General features: G+C 40.2%; 1 protein-coding gene across 4 annotated transcripts in view; it reads left to right on the top strand.

Moving 5' to 3' along the window:
* virma (vir like m6A methyltransferase associated) overlaps positions 1 to 17,834 on the top strand; it is a 118,630-nt gene that overhangs the window by 19,456 nt on the left and 81,340 nt on the right. For 2 of the 4 annotated variants that reach the window (XM_078540772.1, XM_078540770.1), the window contains exons 2-9: positions 742 to 857; positions 1,160 to 1,246; positions 7,146 to 7,194; positions 8,735 to 8,975; positions 12,430 to 12,549; positions 12,974 to 13,225; positions 13,866 to 13,931; positions 15,763 to 16,912. In XM_078540772.1, coding sequence (XP_078396898.1) covers positions 742 to 857; positions 1,160 to 1,246; positions 7,146 to 7,194; positions 8,735 to 8,975; positions 12,430 to 12,549; positions 12,974 to 13,225; positions 13,866 to 13,931; positions 15,763 to 16,912 — 2,081 coding nt within the window. The remainder of the gene's footprint in view (positions 1 to 741; positions 858 to 1,159; positions 1,247 to 7,145; positions 7,195 to 8,734; positions 8,976 to 12,429; positions 12,550 to 12,973; positions 13,226 to 13,865; positions 13,932 to 15,762; positions 16,913 to 17,834) is intronic. The other 2 variants (XM_078540771.1, XM_078540773.1) reach the window with 2 other exon arrangements.

The raw sequence follows: 17,834 nt of genomic DNA, 5'->3' as shown, positions 1-17,834 counted from the left end.
AGAGTCATACGGACTCAATGTTAACTCTGCTTCTCTCTTCACAGATGCTGCTCAGTTGTTCCAGCACTTTTTGTTTTTATTTCAGATTTCCAGCATCCTCAGTTTTTTGCTTTCATCATTCTAGCAAGAGTCATTAGATACTAAACCAAAAGTGGGAACACTGGCCAAATTTCTTTTCTAGCTCAAGGGCATTAAGATTGTACCTCCTAATTAAGAACAACTAACTTTGTATAGACTTGGGATTGAAATTTGAATCTTCCAACATCTGTTGTTTAGTCGGGTTCTAAATACCTCCAAATCTTGGGGAAACAGCTCAGGACACTAAGGAGTCCCCTGTAATAAATTTTCATCTCAATCAAAGTGAAATGAATTGAAGGTTAGATGCTTCCTTGGGTGGATGAAAACCAAAGTGCAGTGTCCCATCTGTTTGCCCCAATGGCCATCTCAGCAGCTTCTGACTCTTGGTCAGTTGGTGTGTTGCCTATAGAATTGTTTGCCACATGCTATGGAGTAGAGTGCAATTTTGTATAAAAGATTAAGAAATTTGGATAGCACAGGTGTTTATTTTCATTTTGCTTACAATGTATTACATGAGAACAGTGGAGTGTGTCCCTTCTGTGCACATGTAAATGTTTAATCCCCAGTATGTAACTGTGGGAAAATGTATTTATGTTAAATTTTGGAATTGGTATTTAAATTCAAAAACCTTACTTAAATGTTTTTTATTCTGTTACTTTATAGCAGAATACTCATGTGGATGTAGTTCGTTTTCCTTGCGTGGTTTACATAAATGAAGTTCGTGTCATTCCTCCTGGAGTCAAAGCTCACAATAGCTTACCTGACAACAGGGCATATGGGTAAGTGAGGGGGAAGGAGAATACCTGTGTGATTTCTTGAAAGCAATTTAAATCTTTTAGTTTAATTGAGGTTGTTTGTTTCTAAAACACTGAGGTGGCTTGTGATAGTCTTGATTGAGTTACTGTCCTGTTTGACTTAAAATGCTTAATTCTGAATTAATGATATATATGCATGCAAACAGTGCACACGTGTGTACCTATATATTTATTTATATTTATATGTATTTATGTTTATGCTGTAAATTCCCTAGCTTAGAATGTAGAGTTTGACCTGACAAATGTAATTGTTTCACTTTGTTCAGGGAGACCTCACCACATGCATTTCAGTTAGATCTGTTTTTCAACAATGTCAGCAAACCAAGTGCACCTGTTTTTGACCGATTAGGAAGGTAAGACTTGTCAAAGCTTAAACCCTGACTCAAGTGTTACAGCACTGTGAAAAATTGTTTCTCTAGTGTAGTTTTTTTGCCTTTCATTACGAACTTAGACTGAATTAAACGCTGATTGTCCTGAGCATTTTTTTCCTCCTCATTTTTCTGTGCTTTAAACTGTGTCCCATCTAACCTGTTTGAACCATTATCTGAGCCAAGCTTTACAGTTATTTGTGGATAACTGATTTTAAAAAAGTTTATTAACTCCTTCCCCTTTCACAACCACATAATTGCATTCCGTCCAGTTTAAGAGCACAAGTGGACTGCAATCTATGGTTTGGCTTATAAGTTTGTGTTGTAACAGGATTCTGTTTTCATAGATCTGTGATCAGATGAGCTTCTATTGGTAGGCAAGCTTAAAACGATATAGAGTCATTGAGTTTTACAGCACGGAAAGAGGCCCTTCGTCCCATCATGTCCGCGTTGGTCATCATGCCCCTATTTACTCTAGTCCCATTTTTCAGCACTTTCCCCATAGCCTTGTATGCTATGGCGTTTCAAGTGTTCATTTAAATACTACTTAAATGTTGTAAGGGTTCCCACCTCTACCACCCTTTCTGGCAGTGAGTTCCATATACCTCCCATCCTCTGGGTGAAAAAATTTTTCCTCAAATCCCCTCTAAACCTCCTGCCCCTTACCTTAAATCTATGTCCCCTGATTATTGACCCTTCTGCTAAGGGGAAAAGTTTCTTCCTATCTTCCCTATCTATGCCGCTCATAATTTTGTACACCTCAATCAGGTCCCCCTTCAGCCTTCTCTGCTCTAAAGAAAACAACCCCAACCTATCCAGTCTGTCCTCATAACTGGAACGCTCCAGCCCAGGCAACATCCTGGTGAATTTCCTCTGCACCCTCCCTAGTTCAATCACATCCTTCCTGTAGTGTAGCGACCAGAACTGCACACAGTACTCCAGATGTGGCCTAACTAATGTTATGTACATTTCCATCATAACCTCCCTGCTCTTGTATTCATTGCCTTGACTTATAAAGGCAAGTATCCCATATGCCTCCTTAACCACCTTATCTACATGTCCTGCTGCCTTCAAGGATCTATGGACATGCACACCAAAGTCCCTCTGATCCTCTGTACTTCCTAGGGGCCAATCATTCATCATGTATTCCCTTGCCTTGTTAGTCCTCCCCAAATGCATCACCTCTCACTTTTCAGGATTAAATTCCATTTGCCACTGTTCTGCCCATCTGACCAGCCCGTCTATATCATCTTGTAGTCTAAGGCTTTCCCCCTCGCTATTTATCACACCACCGATGTTCGTGTCATCTGCAAACTTACTGATCATACCTCTTACATTTACGTCTAGACCATTAATGTACACTACAAACAGCAAGGGACGCACCACTGAACTCTGCGGTACGCCGCTGGACACAGGCTTCCAGTCACTAAAACAAACTTCGACCATCACCTTCTGCCTCTTGCCACTAAGCCAATTTTGGATCCAATTTGCCCTGGATCCCATGGGCTCTCCTTGACCAATCTCCCATGCGAGACTTGTCAAAAGCCTTACTGAAGTCCATTTAGACTACATTAACTGCACTACCCTCACCTACACACCTAGTTACTTCCTTGAAAAATTAAAATTTGTCAGACATGATCTCCCCCTGACAAAGCCATGCTGACTATGCTTGATTAATCCTTGCCTTTCCAAGTGGAGATTAATTCTGTCCCTCAGAATTTTTTCCAAAAGTTTCCCTACCACTCATGTTAGACTCACTGGCCTATAGTTCCCTGGTTTATCCCCACCACCCTTCTTGAATAATGAATAATTAGTTGTCCTGCAGTCCTCTGGCACCTCTCCTGTGGCCAGAGAGGATTAAAAATTAATGCCAGGGCCCCTGCAATCTTCTCCCTTACCTCCCACAGCAGCCTGGGATACATCTCATCTGGGCCTGGGGATTTAATGGGCTTTTAAGCCCATTAAAACTGCTAATAACTCCTCCCTCACAATGCTAATTTGTTCAAGTATATCACAGTCCCTCTTCCCTGATTTCTATATCTACATCGTCCTTCTCTACAGTGAATACAGATGCAAAGTATTCATTTAAAAGCTCATCTCCAACTTTAGGTTCCTCACGCCAATTGCCACTTTGGTCCCTAATGGGCCCTACCCTTTCCCTGGTTATCCTCTTGTCCCTAACATACATATAAAAAGCCTTTGGATTCTCCTATATTTTACCTGCCAGTGCTTTTTCATGCCCCTCTTCGTTCTCCTAATTTCTTTTTTAAGTAACTCCCTACACTCTATACTCTTTTAGGGCTTCCGCTGTTTTGAGCCTTCGGTATCTACCATAAGATTCCCTTTATTTCCTTATCCAATCCTGTACATTCCTCGACATCCAGGGTTCCCTAGACTTGTGGGTCCCACCCTTCATCTTTACAGGAACATGTTAGTCCTGCACTCTCGCTATTTCCTTTGTGAATGACTCCCTCTGCTCTGATGTAGATTTTCCTACAAGTAGCTGCACCCAGTCCACTTTGGCCAGATCCTGTATTATCATAATAAAATCAACCTTCCCCTAATCCAGAACCTTTATTTCTGGTCCATTACTGTCCTTTTCCATAACTACCTTCAGTCTTACTGAGTGGTCACTATCACTGAAATGCTCCCCCACTGACACTTCTACTATTTGCTCGGCTTCGTTCCCTAAAATAGGTCCAGCACCGGCTCCTGTCTTGTAGGACTTTCTACGTGCTGGTTTATAAAGCTCTCCTGGATACATCTTAAGAATCTCGCCCCCTCTAAGCCTCTCACGCTTTGTCTGTCACGGTTAATATTGGGGAAGTTATTATTAGCCTATTATGTTTGCACTTCTCTGCGATTTGCCTACATATCTACCCTTCTATCTCTCCCTGACTGTTTGGGAGTCTATAGTACACTCCCAGCCTTTTTTTCCCCTTTTTGTTAAGTCTATCATATGGCCTTATTTGAGGAACCTTCTAAGATATCATCCCTCCCCATTGCAGTAATTAACTCCTTGATCAATATTGCGACCCCACCTCCTATTTTACACGCCTCCCGCCCCTGTCTCACCTGAAGATTCTATACCCTGGAATATTGAGCTGCCAGTCCTGCCCATCCTTCAACCATGTCTCCATGATAGCAACGATATCATATCCCCATGTGCTAATCAACACCCTCAAATTATCTTACTCAATATTCCTTGCATTAAAACAAATGCCATCCAGCATTGCCAAGCTCCCTTGTGCCTTAACTGGACTGTAGACGCTCTGCCTTGCAGACTGACTTGGTTTTTCTTCTGTACTTCCCTGTGCATCATCCCCTGTTTATACCTCCACTCCGTATCCCACCCCCGCCTGCCAAATTAGTTTAAACCCCACCAACTGAACTAGCAAACCCCTTGCAAGGATGTTGGTCCCATTCTGGTTCAGGTGCAACCCGTCAGGCTTGTACAAGTCCCACCTTCCCTAGAAGTGGACCCAGTGATCCAGGATCTAAAGCCCTCCCTCCTGCACCAACTCTTCAGCCACGCATTCATCTGCTCAATCCGCATATTCCTATACTCACTAGCACGTGACACCATGAGTAATCCAGAGATTACAAGCTTTGAGGTCCTGCTTTTCAATCTGCTGCCTAGCTTCCTAAATTCCTGTTCCAGTACCTCTTCCCTCTTTCTAATTATGTCGTTGGTGCGAGGGTGAACCACGATCTCTGACTGTTCGCCCTCCCCCTGCATTCTGCAGCCCTGCAGTCGTTCAGTGACATCCTTGACCCTGGCCTCAGGGAGGCTTCTATCTTTCACAAAAAATGGAATTTTCATTTGCCCCAGAATCACTGGGTATTTTGCACTTTTAACTGGAAAGTCGCAAATGTATTTTATTACATATGGGGTCTGTTTACTCCAAGGAGTTTATGTGCGCAGTTATAGAGTAACATCACAGCCAGATCTTCCTGCCTCAAAAAAATGCTTTGTTAGACTTCTTGAAAAGTTTGATAATGGGATACAGTGAATCCCAATTACATGATCCATAAATAACCCACTTGTCAAAAATGTCTCCACAGTTTTATGATTCCAGTGACTCATATGAATTGTATATCCTGTTAAAATGTACTAAGCAAAGAGAGCAATTTAATTTTGGAACACTCTTCATTGTTACAGGGTTTTTGTTTGCTTTTTATCTCTGCCTGTTGTATTTCAGTCAGCTGTGGCATTCAAATGATGTGCAGCCAAGTACATCCAGCCATCCTTAGTCAATTCATCACCTAACACAGTCCTGATTTTTACCTTCCATTTGTTGTAACCTCCATATGGTGTCTTCTCACTTGCTTTCAGTAGGGATAAGTAGCATTGCAAAGTGCAGTAGGGTGAGAGGACAAAGAAAATTAACCTGCACATGTTGCTATGGCATCACTTCAAATAGCCTATTTAAACTTCCACCATGCCCAAATAGCTAGAAAATGAATTTTGCAGAAAAAAGATACTCTTTTTGTCGAAGCTTTTCGTCTTGCACTCAATCAGGATAATTCGCAAGAAAGTTTCAATGTCAGGGGAAACAGCAGATTTATAACTCTATGAAAAGACAGTGCTGATTGGTTCGCTAGTGGACTCTCACTGGTAGAGGTATTGCCATGAAGAATGCATCAGGGATGGTGACTGACACTTAACTGCCAAACGTTTTTTTGGAATTTAAACCAGGCAGCTTGACACTGATTGGTCAAGAAATTGCCCTGGGGAATGAACCAGCGAATGGCTGTCACTTATTTTGTTTAGCTGAAACAGGTGCAATGTGTGTATTAGCTCTTTCTGTCTGCAAAGAACAGGGCCTTTTGTATTAATATATGTAGCTTCCAGTACACGTAAATGTGCCACACTGCAAACTTGACTGACAATCTTAAATTGGTTGTCAGCGTGATTCTTAGCATCCTGAGGATTATTTAGCAAATATTGTCCAATCGTGGAATCACATCTAATGTTGGAACTGTATTTTGAGTTTTGCAAGCACGGGCTGGTTGGGTACAGTCCGTACCTTGCCCATTGCGAACAGCAGAAGGGATATGCTGTTTGATATGATCTGCCCATCTTTGGGACAGATGGCATACATATTTAGCATCACACTGGCACTGAAATTCATAGACCACATTTCTCATTTGTGTGACAGGCAGAACGTCTTTTTGGCTTGATGGCGGCATCCTATTAGTGGCGAATACCACTCTGCATAGTAGAAGTGTGAAACAGCTAGCTTCATCTGTTGATCAAAGCTTTGAGATACCTTGCCCTTCCCGAGTAATCTGAGGTAGCAACGGGTGAAGCTGGCTGTTTCATACTGCTGCTATGCAATTGCAAAACAACACTGGTATTTTCTTGCGAATTGTCCTGATGAGTGCAAGACGAAAAGCTTGGACAAAAAGAAATGTCTTTTTTTTTCAGTAATACTCAAGTTATGTACTATCAAATGACTAACAGTGACTGTCATAACTATCCACTTTCAGTGTCCTTCCTGTTGCCTAGCTGAAATTGACTAACTTACTGTGGGCTAGCAAGTGAATCTGTGCCTTCCTGATCCCTATAGGGAGGAATACATGGCACATTTGCCTTCTCAAGTATAAGAAAAGTAATATTTTTATGATTTTTACAGTGAAATCACATGTATTTTGTGAATGATTAATAAAAGGAGCAATAAACTTTGTGGAGACAATGTTTGAACTTCCAAATTGAGCATTGAAAATTCAAAAATAATTGAAATGTGGAACCATTTTGGTGAGCTGATTGTGTATCCAAGAAGTCTTATCCAATGGGATTGTTTTGTTGATGCATCTTGGGTAGGCAATTTAGTGAAGCAGCATTTTAAAGGATAATCTTTGATTTCTTATTTTTCCTTAGCCTTGATTATGATGAAAATGCATCTATTATTTTTAGACCAAACAATAAGGTAAGAATTTTTGCAGTGTATATTGTATTTTGTGGTGTGCAAGTGCTTTTATTATTTGCATGCAGTTTGCCTTGTTAATCCCCCCTTTACTTAGTAATTTAGTAACATGTTTTTCTACTGTTTTAAATTACTTGCATTGTCAGTGAATGCATGAGGCAGTAATCTGCCTTGGCTGCTAAATTGGTTACTTGATCTCTACATGATTTGTTCTCCTTTTTATTTTCAGATAATTCGGATATCTTTCAGATCACCGTAGGGAATATATTTGTACAGAACCAGTCAAATTTCCCTTTCCAGTGCATCAATTTTAATTAAGAACCATTAATAATTATATTGCTTGCCATTTTATCTGTATATCATCACAAATTGATGTTGTAATGTTTATTTAGTTGTTCCAAAATGTTTGTTGTGTGGATAACAAGAAGTTGGCAAAGCATGTTGAACTCAAATCAGTCATCAAACCCTGAGCTGTAGCTGATGCCCCATTATTGTGTTTCAAACATGTTTAGAACAAAAATAAAAACAGAAAATGCTGGAAATGCTCAGCAGGTTATGGCAGCATCTGTGGAGAGAAATAGTTGACGTTTCATCAGAGCTGGGAAAAGTTAGAGATGTAATAGATTTTGAGCAAGAGATGGGTGGGACAAGGACAAATGGAAGGCCTGTGATAGTGTGAAAGTCAGGAGTGATTCAATGACCGTAGAGTTAGTCTTCCAGGGCCAAAGGGAATGGTGATGGGACAAGAAAAAAAAACATTTTGTGCAGCTTATGTGTTCTCCCCTACATTGGGGAGACCAAATACAGATTGGGTGACAGCTTTGCCGAACACCTCCATTCAGCCCACAAGCTTGACCCTGAGCTTCCAGTAGCTTGTCATTTTAATTCTCCACCTTGTTTTTCACTGACATTTCTGTCCTCTGCCTACTGCACTGTTCCAGTGAAGCTAAAGGTAAGCTTAAGGAACAACAACTCTTCTTTTGATTAGGCACTTTTACAGCCTTCCAGACTCAACATGGAATTCAACAATTTCAGACCATGATCTTTACTCCATTTTGTTTCCTTTTCTTTGCTTGTTTTCTTTTTATTTCAGCCAGCAGCACATCTGCCCTAGACAGATCTTTTGGGGTTTCTTTGTTTTTTTTCTTGCCCCATCACCATTCCCTTTGGCCCTTGAAGATTAACTCTTCTGTCATTCAATCTGTCCTGATTTTCACCCTATCACAGATCTTCCTTTTGTCCTTGTCCCACCCATCCCTTGCTCAAAATCTATTACACCCCTAGCTTTTCCTAGTTCTGCTGAAAGGTCATCGACCTGAAGCATTAACTCCGTTGTGTTCTCTACGGATGCTGCCATAACCTGCTGAGTCCTTCCAGCTTTTTCTGTTTTTATTTTAGAGTTCCAGTATTCTGTTTTTCGATTTAGGTTTAGAACAAGAGGTGGGCTGTAGCTTTGCTCAGGCAGTGCTCTTGGGTGATTCTAAAGTTTAGCTGCTCTTCTCAGTTTAATTTTCAACATTGTTTTCTTAATTACTTACCATAGGTTAATACAGATGGAATTGTCCTGAGAGGTTGGTACAATTGTCTGACCTTGGCTATTTATGGAACTGTAGACCGAGTGATAAATCATGACCGAGATTCCCCTCCTCCACCTCCACCTCCTCCCCCTCCACCACAACAACAACAGCAGCAACAACAACAACAGCAGCAGCAACAACTTCAGCAGCAGCAACATCAGCTGCAGCAGCAACAACAACCATCTCTTAAAAGGAGCATAAAACATGGTGAGAGTTGATATTGAACAGCAGAAGAATGTGGGCTGCATTAACATTGACGCTAACAGTTCTGTTGATGGCTTAGAAGGTGGATGCATTGTGTGATGTGGTGCTGAGGCAGTTTGATGCATAGCTCAGTTTTGATTCTTAGTTCGTGGTGAGTGAATTGATTTGCTTTAATGGCAATGAGGAGGGATGCAGTAGATGGTTTCAGTGTCTCTGAGCTATGAGGTGGAAAGAAAAATCTGCCAGTATTTCAATTTCTGATAACCTTTCAATGATTGCTGCTGAAGATACACGTTTGCGGGTGTGTAGCAAAGGATCCAACAAAGTGCTTAAATCCCATCTCAGAAGATCCCCCCTCCCCCTCTCACCATTGTGACATTTCCATTACATTAGCTATCCTTTGAATAGGACTGCTAATTAATGCCAAATTGAATAGTTTTCTATTATATTGTAGTTCTCACGGATGAGCAGCTGATTGAAGCTACCAAACCTCATTTCACATTGTGCCTTTATGGAGAGAGAAGTTTCATTACGTCAGTGTCACCTGGATTCAAATTCCAGAACTGAAATAACTGTGCTGTAACACACTGCACAAGCTCCCAGTAAATAAGTAAAGATTTACTTCTATGCACCAAGGTGGCATGTGTGAAAATCAGATCTTCCATTTTAAAGGCATATCCAGTTGAAGGGCTTATGCATGGAACCTGGGAGTTACAGATGGAGTAGACAGTGGGGAGATGGTGGCATAGTGGTAATGTCCCTGGACTATAATCCAGAGCCCAGGCTAATGCTTCGGATACATAGGTTCAAATCCCACCTTGGCAGCTGGTGGAATTTAAATTCAATGAATCAATGTGGAATTGAAAGCTGGTCTTTACAATGGTGACCGTGAAACGATCATTGATTGTTGGAAAAACCCATTTGATTCTCTAATGCCATCCTTATCTGGTCTGGGCTACATGTGACTCCAGACAATGTGGTTGACTCTTAATTGCCCTCTGAAATGGATCAGCAAGCTACTCAGTTCAAGGGCAATTAGGGATGGGCAGCAAATGCAGACCTTGCCAGCGACACCCATATCCCATGGAAGAATAAAGAGAAAAAAGAGATTTCAAATGACATTGGGCTGAGATCTCACAGACTGTGTTTGTGTCAATGTAAAGTTTTAGGGAAGAAAAGTGCTATTTTAGTTATTTTTTCTTAATCTGTTAGGGTTCATATAAAGATTTAACAAATATAAGGCTATATTAGGTTGCCATTTATCCTTTCAAATAAAAGGATGAATAAAGCAAGATTTTTGCTCTTCCTCTGATTCTGGTCTTAGACATTGCTTCTCATTGTGACCTGAATGCACCAGAATCACTCTGGCTGAAAAGAGCCAATCCAGGGTACGTTGTGGTCCCTTTCTTTTTATAATGTGTTCGGCAAAAGGTACATAGATTGAAGAGAATTTATCTTTGTGACCTGTTGGTTGGAAAGAATGGACATTATATATGGAGTGGAGTTTCGTTCAAAGGAAAATAATTGCTACTGAGAGCTGACAAGTACCCTGGTCCTGATGGACTTCATCCTAGGGTTTTAAAAGAAGTGGCTAGTGAGATAGTTGATGTGTTGGCTTTAATTTTCCAAATTCCCTAGGTTCGGGGAAGGTTCCATTAGATTGGAAAATAGTGAATGTAACTCCTTTATTCAGAAAGGGAGGGAGACGGAAAGCAGGAAACTGCAGGCCCATTAGCTTAACATCTGTCAGAGGGAAAATGTTAGAAGCTATTGTTAAAGAAATTATAGCAGGGCACGTGGAAAAATTCAAGGTGATCAGACAGAGGTAACATTGTTTTGTGGGAAGGAAATCATGTTTAACCAATTTATTGGAGTTCTTTGAAGAAGTAACATGTATTGTGGATAATGGGAACCGGCAGGTATAGTGTACTTAGATTTCCAGAAGGCATTTGGTAAGGTGCCTCATCAAAGGTTATTGCGGAAAATGAAAGCTCATGGTATAGGGGGTAACATATTGGCATAGATAGAAGATTGGCTAGCTAACAGGAAACAGAGTAGGCATAAATGGGTCATTTTATGATTGGCAAGATGTAATGAATGATGTGTCACAGGGATTAGTGCTGGGACCTCAACTTTTTGCAATTCATAGAAATGACTTGAATGAAAGGATTGAAGGTATGGTTGCTAAATTTGCTGATGATACAAAGATAGGTAGGAAAGGACATAAGGAGGCTACAAAGGGATATAGATAGGTTAAGTGAGTGGGCAAAGGTCTGGCAAATGGAATAGAATGTGGGAAAATGTGAAATTGTTCATTTTGGCGGGAATAATAGAAAAAGAAGCATATTATCTAAATGGTGAAGGATTGCAGAGCTCTGAGATGTAGAGGGATCTGGGTATCCTAGTGCATGAATTGCAAATGGTTAGTATGCAGGCACTGCAAATAATTAAGAAAACTAATAGAATGTTATTGTTTATTGTGAGAGCAATTGAATTCAAAAGGAGAGAGGGCATGCTTCAGTTATGCATGGCATTGGTGAGACCACGTGGGGAACTGCGTACAGTATTTGTCTCCTTATTTAAGGAAGGATATAAATCTATTGCAAGCAGTTCAGAGAAGGTTTACTGGACTAATACCTGGAAAGGCTGGACAGGCTATGCTTGTATCTGCTGAAGTTTAGAAGAATAAGAGACGACTTGATTGAAACATAAGATCCTGAGGGGTCTTGACAGGGTGGATGTGGAGAGGATGTTTCCTCTGGTGGGAGAATCGGACTAGGGATCACTGTTTCAAAATAAGGGGTCACCATTTAAGACAGAGATGAGGAGAATTTTTTTTTTTCTCCTAGAGCGTCATGAGTCTTTGTAACTCTCTTCCTCAAAAGGTGATGGAAGCAAAGTCTTTGAATATCTTTAAGGCACAGGTAGATAGATTCTTAATAAGCAAGGGGGTGAAAGGTTATCGGGGGTAGGCAGGAATGTGGAGTTGCGATTGCAAACAGATCAGCCATGATCTTATTGAATGACGGAGCACACTCAAAGGGCCAAGTGGCCTACTTCTGCTCTTATTTCATATGTTCGTATGTACTTTAATGAGTAATATTCTATTTGGCACTTTTAATTTATCCGCTTGAAGTTCAAATTTTCTTCCCTTGACTTGCATGTATGCTAGCTGCAGATTGAGAAGTTTTTCCTGCATCACTTCTCATGAAAAAATATTATTAGAGGATGCATAGTAAGATTTATTTTAAAGAAATGTAGACTTTGACATATGCATGCTGTATTCAGTTACAGTGGCACAAGTTTTGTTCACTGCCTCAGCTGTTTTTAGGTTTACAATGTTTTAGTAGTAAACTTTTAATAGATACTGGTTATTTGAGGCCATTGAACATTTAAGTGTCAAAATATTTCTATTTTGTTTTAAACTTTGTTTTTCCAAAAACATTTGTCTTTTTAGATTGGGATAAAGAAGATCAATACAATGAAAACCCTCCAAGACCACAGCCAAGGGGACCTCGAACGCCTCCAGGTCCTCCTCCACCTGATGATGATGAAGAAGAGACACTGCCTCAGACCTGTAAATTGTTTTTTTTTAACACACATGCCATTGTACTTGTCTTATGAGTTCAAATCCTAATCTAGGATGTGCTGCCGTACTATGTTGAAAATTAAGGAGAGGATTTTGACCCCCAATTGGGAGCGAGCACTGAATTTATATTGGATTTCTAGTTTGAGTGACGGATTTGTTAAATGCGCAGCCCTCCTAAATGCACATGTTTAGCTAGCAAAAAAAGGTACTTTGAATGGATGTCAGTGGATAATGTTCATGCATATCTGTAGCAATAGCTAAGTAAATGTTTACAACAGAATCTCTTTTATACCATGAAATTCAAGGAAGGTATGCAACAAACATTGTAGTATTTGTCAAATAGACAGTTTTGAAATTAAGACCAAGATATAAGGTATCACTAATGGCTAAATTCAATGGTTTGTTATTTCAGTGACTGTGGATAAAGCGGATGAAAGTGAACGCAGAGAGGATTATTTTGAGCCCATTTCTCCAGATCGTTCTTCCAATCACCAGGAGGCACAGTTTACTGATGGTGAGGACGAGGAAGAGCCTCCAGAGGAGGAAGAGGAAGATGAGGAGGAAGATGCTGAAGTAGAGGAGGAAGATGAAGATGGGCACACTGTGGAAAGCATTGAAGAAGAAGATGATGATGTAGAAGAGGAGCCAGGAGAAGAAGTTGATGGTATGTGCAATCTTATTTGTAAAAATTACAAAATTGTACAAATCAATGTTTGGTCAGACTGGGAATGATTAAAAAGTGACCAAATAAATCACCAATTAAGCATAATTGTTCATAAATTTAATAGAAGACTATATAAGTAAATTATAGAATGAGTTTTATAACACAATAACTACAAAAGAAAAATCTAGGTATAACATTAAGAACTGAAGTTAACATCCCCTATATCCAGGCAAATTCGAGAAAAGTAAAGGGAAATGAGGGAAGTTGGCAATTACAGTCAAGGGTAGATAACATATAAATATAAAAGTAAAGGAACAGGAAATCACAGTAGTTTGTGCCAGACAGCTTCCTCTGAATGATTCTGGGGAGGCGGTGGTGCAGTGGTATTGTCACTGGACTAGTACTCCAGATACCCAGGTTTGAATCCCACCACGGCAGATGGTGAAATTTGAATTCAATAAAAATCTGGAATTAAATGTCTAATGATGACCATTGTAAAAACCCATCTGGTTCACTAATGTCCTTTAGGGAAGGAAATCTGCTGGCCTACTTGTGTATTTGAGACCATTGAAGTTTTAAGTGTCTAAATATTTCTATTTTGTTTTAAAATGTGCTTTTCCAAAAATGTTTGTCTTTTTAGATTGGGATAAAGAGGATCAATACAATGAAAACCCTCCAAGACCACAACCAAGGGGACCACAACCAGGTACATGTGTACCTGGCCTGGCCTACATGTGACTCCAGACCCACAGCAATGTGGTTGACTCTTAAATGCCCTCTGAAATGGTTCTCAACGGCAATTAGGGATGGGCAATAAATGCTGGCCCAGCCAGTGATGCCCACATCCCAATGAACAAATACAAAAAATTTCATAAACAGTTGTTTTCCACCCACATCCTTCGCTAGTAAATCACAATGGGTATTAATTTCCAGCAATGTCAAATGTGCCTTGGGGCAGTCCAAAAGATGTGGTTATCTTTGACTAACATTTTTTCTTAACAAATACATTACATTATACGAAAAGGATTTTCTTTCTTTAATACATCATATTTAGTTTTGAAGAATGATGTTCACCAATATCTAATAACAATTAATTTTCTGTGTTTCTCCAACTGGTGAATGCAAACTCTTAGCATGTCTGAATCTGACTGGAATAACTAATTGGTGGATTTATTTAACCCAGAGGGAACCCTGTCGTAAAATAATATACTTGTAAGTGTGCTGCATTGCATTTGAAGCAGCTAAGGGGGAGTGCTTAGCATAGTGTACCAGTGATCAGAAGTAGAAACTATCTGTTGACAAACCTGCCATTGTATTCAGTTCAATTGTTAAATCAATACAATTTTCTCCCATTTTAAATCTTCGGTAGGGGCATCATTGGATAAGAACTAGAATCACTTTACAGAATTCTCATCTCTGTTCAATAGGTTACAGTTATGTTTGTAACTAAACTAACAGTGAAAAGGTACTTGATTTAAAAAAACATCCTGGGGAGTTACCGTTGACCAGAAACTGAACTGGACTGGCAATATAAATACTGTGGCTACAAGAGCAGGTCAGAGGCTAGGAATCCTATGGTCAGTAACTCACCTCTTTACTCCCCAAAGCCTGCCTACCTACAAGGCACACGTCAGGTGTGTGATGGAATACTCTCCAATTGCCTGGATGAGTGCAGCTCCAGCAACACTCAAGAAGCTTGACATCATCCAGGAGAAAGCAGCCTGCTTGATTGGCACCCCATCCACAAACATTCATTCCCCCTACCACCAACGCACAGTGGCATTAGTGTGTACCATCTACAAGATGCACTGCAGAAACTCATCAAGCCTCCTTAGCCAGCACTTTCCAAACCCATGACCACTACCATCTTGAAAGACAAGGGCAGCAGAAAGATGTGAACTCCACCACCTGGAAGTTCTCCTCCAAGCCACGCACCATCCTGACTTAGAAATATGTCGCTGTTTCTTCACTGTCGCTGGGTCAAAATTCTGGAACTCCCTCCCTAACAGCACTGTGGGTGTACCTATACCATGTGGACTGCAGCGTTTCAAGAAGGCAGCTCACCACCACCTTCTCAAGGGCAGTTAGGGATGGGCAATAACTGTTGACCTAGCCAGCGAAGCTCATATCCCATGAACAAATTTTTTTAAAATCCTGGGATATGGCTGTTGCTGGTAAGGCCAACATTTATTTCCCAGAAAAGTTCAATCACTGTGAGACTGGAATCATATGTTGGCCAGACTGGGTAAGGACTGCAGCTTTCCTTCCAAAACAGCCTAAGTGAATCAATTTAGTTTTTATCTGAGAGCTTCATGGTCACTTTTAGTGATACCAGTTTTGCAGATTTGTTTATTTTTAACTGAATTTGAAATTTTCAAACCGCCATAGTGGGATTTGAACTCGTGTTCAAACTTGGTACAAACCTCTGGTTTGCTTATTCATTATTGTACCCCAATGCATGACTTTGTTTATCTTATTTTATTGAGGTCACTGAAGTCCAACTAAGAGATATAACTCTTAATGTTTTTATTTTGTAGAAGATGATGGCTATGAACAAATATCCAGTGATGAAGATGGAATTGCAGACCTGGAACGTGAAAATTATAAATTAAGCTTTGACATTGAGTATACTGCTGAAGATCTGGCATCCGTGCCTACCATGGCATACGACCCTTATGACAGAGAGATAGGACCTCTTTTATACTTTAATCCTCCCTATAGGACTAAATATGAGAATGAAGTAGCTAGATTAAAGGAACTTGACCTAGAAAAAGCAGGTGCAGCGAATATCGATGCTGCAGTTAAGTTGAAGGAACTACTTGAACTATACAAAGATGACAGAGGTGCCAAATGGGTAATGGCTTTGGAGGAGGTACCAAGTTTACTGGTTAAGGGCCTTAGTTATGTTCAGCTATTTGAAAGTAACCAGGACCATCTGAAACAATTGGTAGATTGGACCACGGATGCTTTAAGCCTTCACACAGCTGTAACACAACCTATAGCATTAAATGTCAGACAGCTAAAAGCTGGGACAAAACTTGTTTCGTCTTTGGCTGAATGTGGGTCTGAAGGAGTTTCAGCCCTTTCAGAGGCAGGTATTATCGATAAACTTTTTGTTCTGCTGTTTGCAGAGCATATGTCATCTTCATTAAAATTAAACACACTCAAAGCTTTGGATAGTGTTGTTAGTGTCACAGAGGGAATGGAAAAATTCTTGAACAGTAAGACAGAGGAGCAAGAAAAAAGTGGTTATCAAAGATTAGTGGAACTTATACTGACTGACCAAACTGTAAGAGTTGTAACGGCAGGCAGTGCTATCGTACAAAAATGCCACTTTTATGAGATTTTATCAGATTTGGAAAGGTTGGCTTCCCACCTTGCAGAGAGTACTCCTGTCCCTTCAAACGCCAGTGAAGCAGACCAGGATGTTAATATTGGGCGGGAGAAAGGAAGTAAAGATAATGAAGAAGTAGATCTTGAGACTCCTACGGATTTGGACCATTTGTTAGAAGCTTCCAATATAAGTGAAGTGGAAGTGGAAAAACTTGTAAGCATTCTCGATGAACTTCTGCATTTGTTGGAGGCTGCACCTTATTCAATGATACAGCCACCTGTTAAGTCATTTCCAACAGCAGCTCGCATCACAGGCCCTCCAGAAAGGGATGATCCTGCACCTGCTTTGTTAAGGTAAGTCTTTTTCCTCTCTGTATAGATTATATATCTTTATTGAAAAAGATATTTCCTGGTTCTGAATACAAATGTATTATTCAATGTATTCATTAATGGGATGTCAGTGATGCTGGCAAGGCCAGGATTTATTGACCATGCCTAGATACACTTGAGAAGTGAGCTGCCACATGGGGTGCAGGGACTCCAACAGTGCTGCTCGGTAGGGAGTTCCGGGATTTTGATCCAGCGAGAATGAAAGAACAATGATATGTTTTCAAGTCAGTATAGTGTGCGACTTAAAGAGGAACTTGCAGGTGATGTTCCCATGTGCCTGCTGTTCTTGTCCTTCTAGGTGGTGATTTGTGAAGTGTAGTTGAAGAAGGTGCTTTATAGTTGCTTTGTATGAAGCACTTTGAAGGATCTTGTATATACAGGTATTTTTATTGCTTTTTTGCCAATTATTTAACAGATTTATGGGAAACAATTTGTAAGGAGTAATATAAAAGCAAAAAACTGCGGATGCTGGAAATCCAAAACAAAAATAAAAATACCTGGAAAAACTCAGCAGGTCTGGCAGCATCTGCGGAGAGGAACACAGTTAACGTTTCGAGTCCGTATGACTCTTCAACAGAACTAAGTAAAAATGGAAAAGAGGTGAAATAATTATTTCACCTCTTTTCCATTTTTACTTAGTTCTGTTGAAGAGTCATACGGACTCGAAACGTTAACTGTGTTCCTCTCTGCAGATTTCTCTCCCAGACCTGCTGAGTTTTTCCAGGTATTTTTATTTTTGTTTTGTAAGGAGTAATGTTTAATTTGTTATGGCAGGCAGATGGTAAATCTGTTCAAATCCCAAAGGGAAACTTGATACAACTGCCACAACTGTTTTGCAATTTGTATATTTTGAGATGCGTGCCTTGAATTCAGTAGTAATGAGACC

Source organism: Cetorhinus maximus, chromosome 4 (genome assembly GCF_964194155.1).
Source record: "Cetorhinus maximus chromosome 4, sCetMax3.hap1.1, whole genome shotgun sequence".
NCBI lineage: Eukaryota > Metazoa > Chordata > Chondrichthyes > Lamniformes > Cetorhinidae > Cetorhinus > Cetorhinus maximus.
Note: the sequence above shows the minus strand (reverse complement) of the source record. Positions and strands in the feature narration are given on the sequence as shown.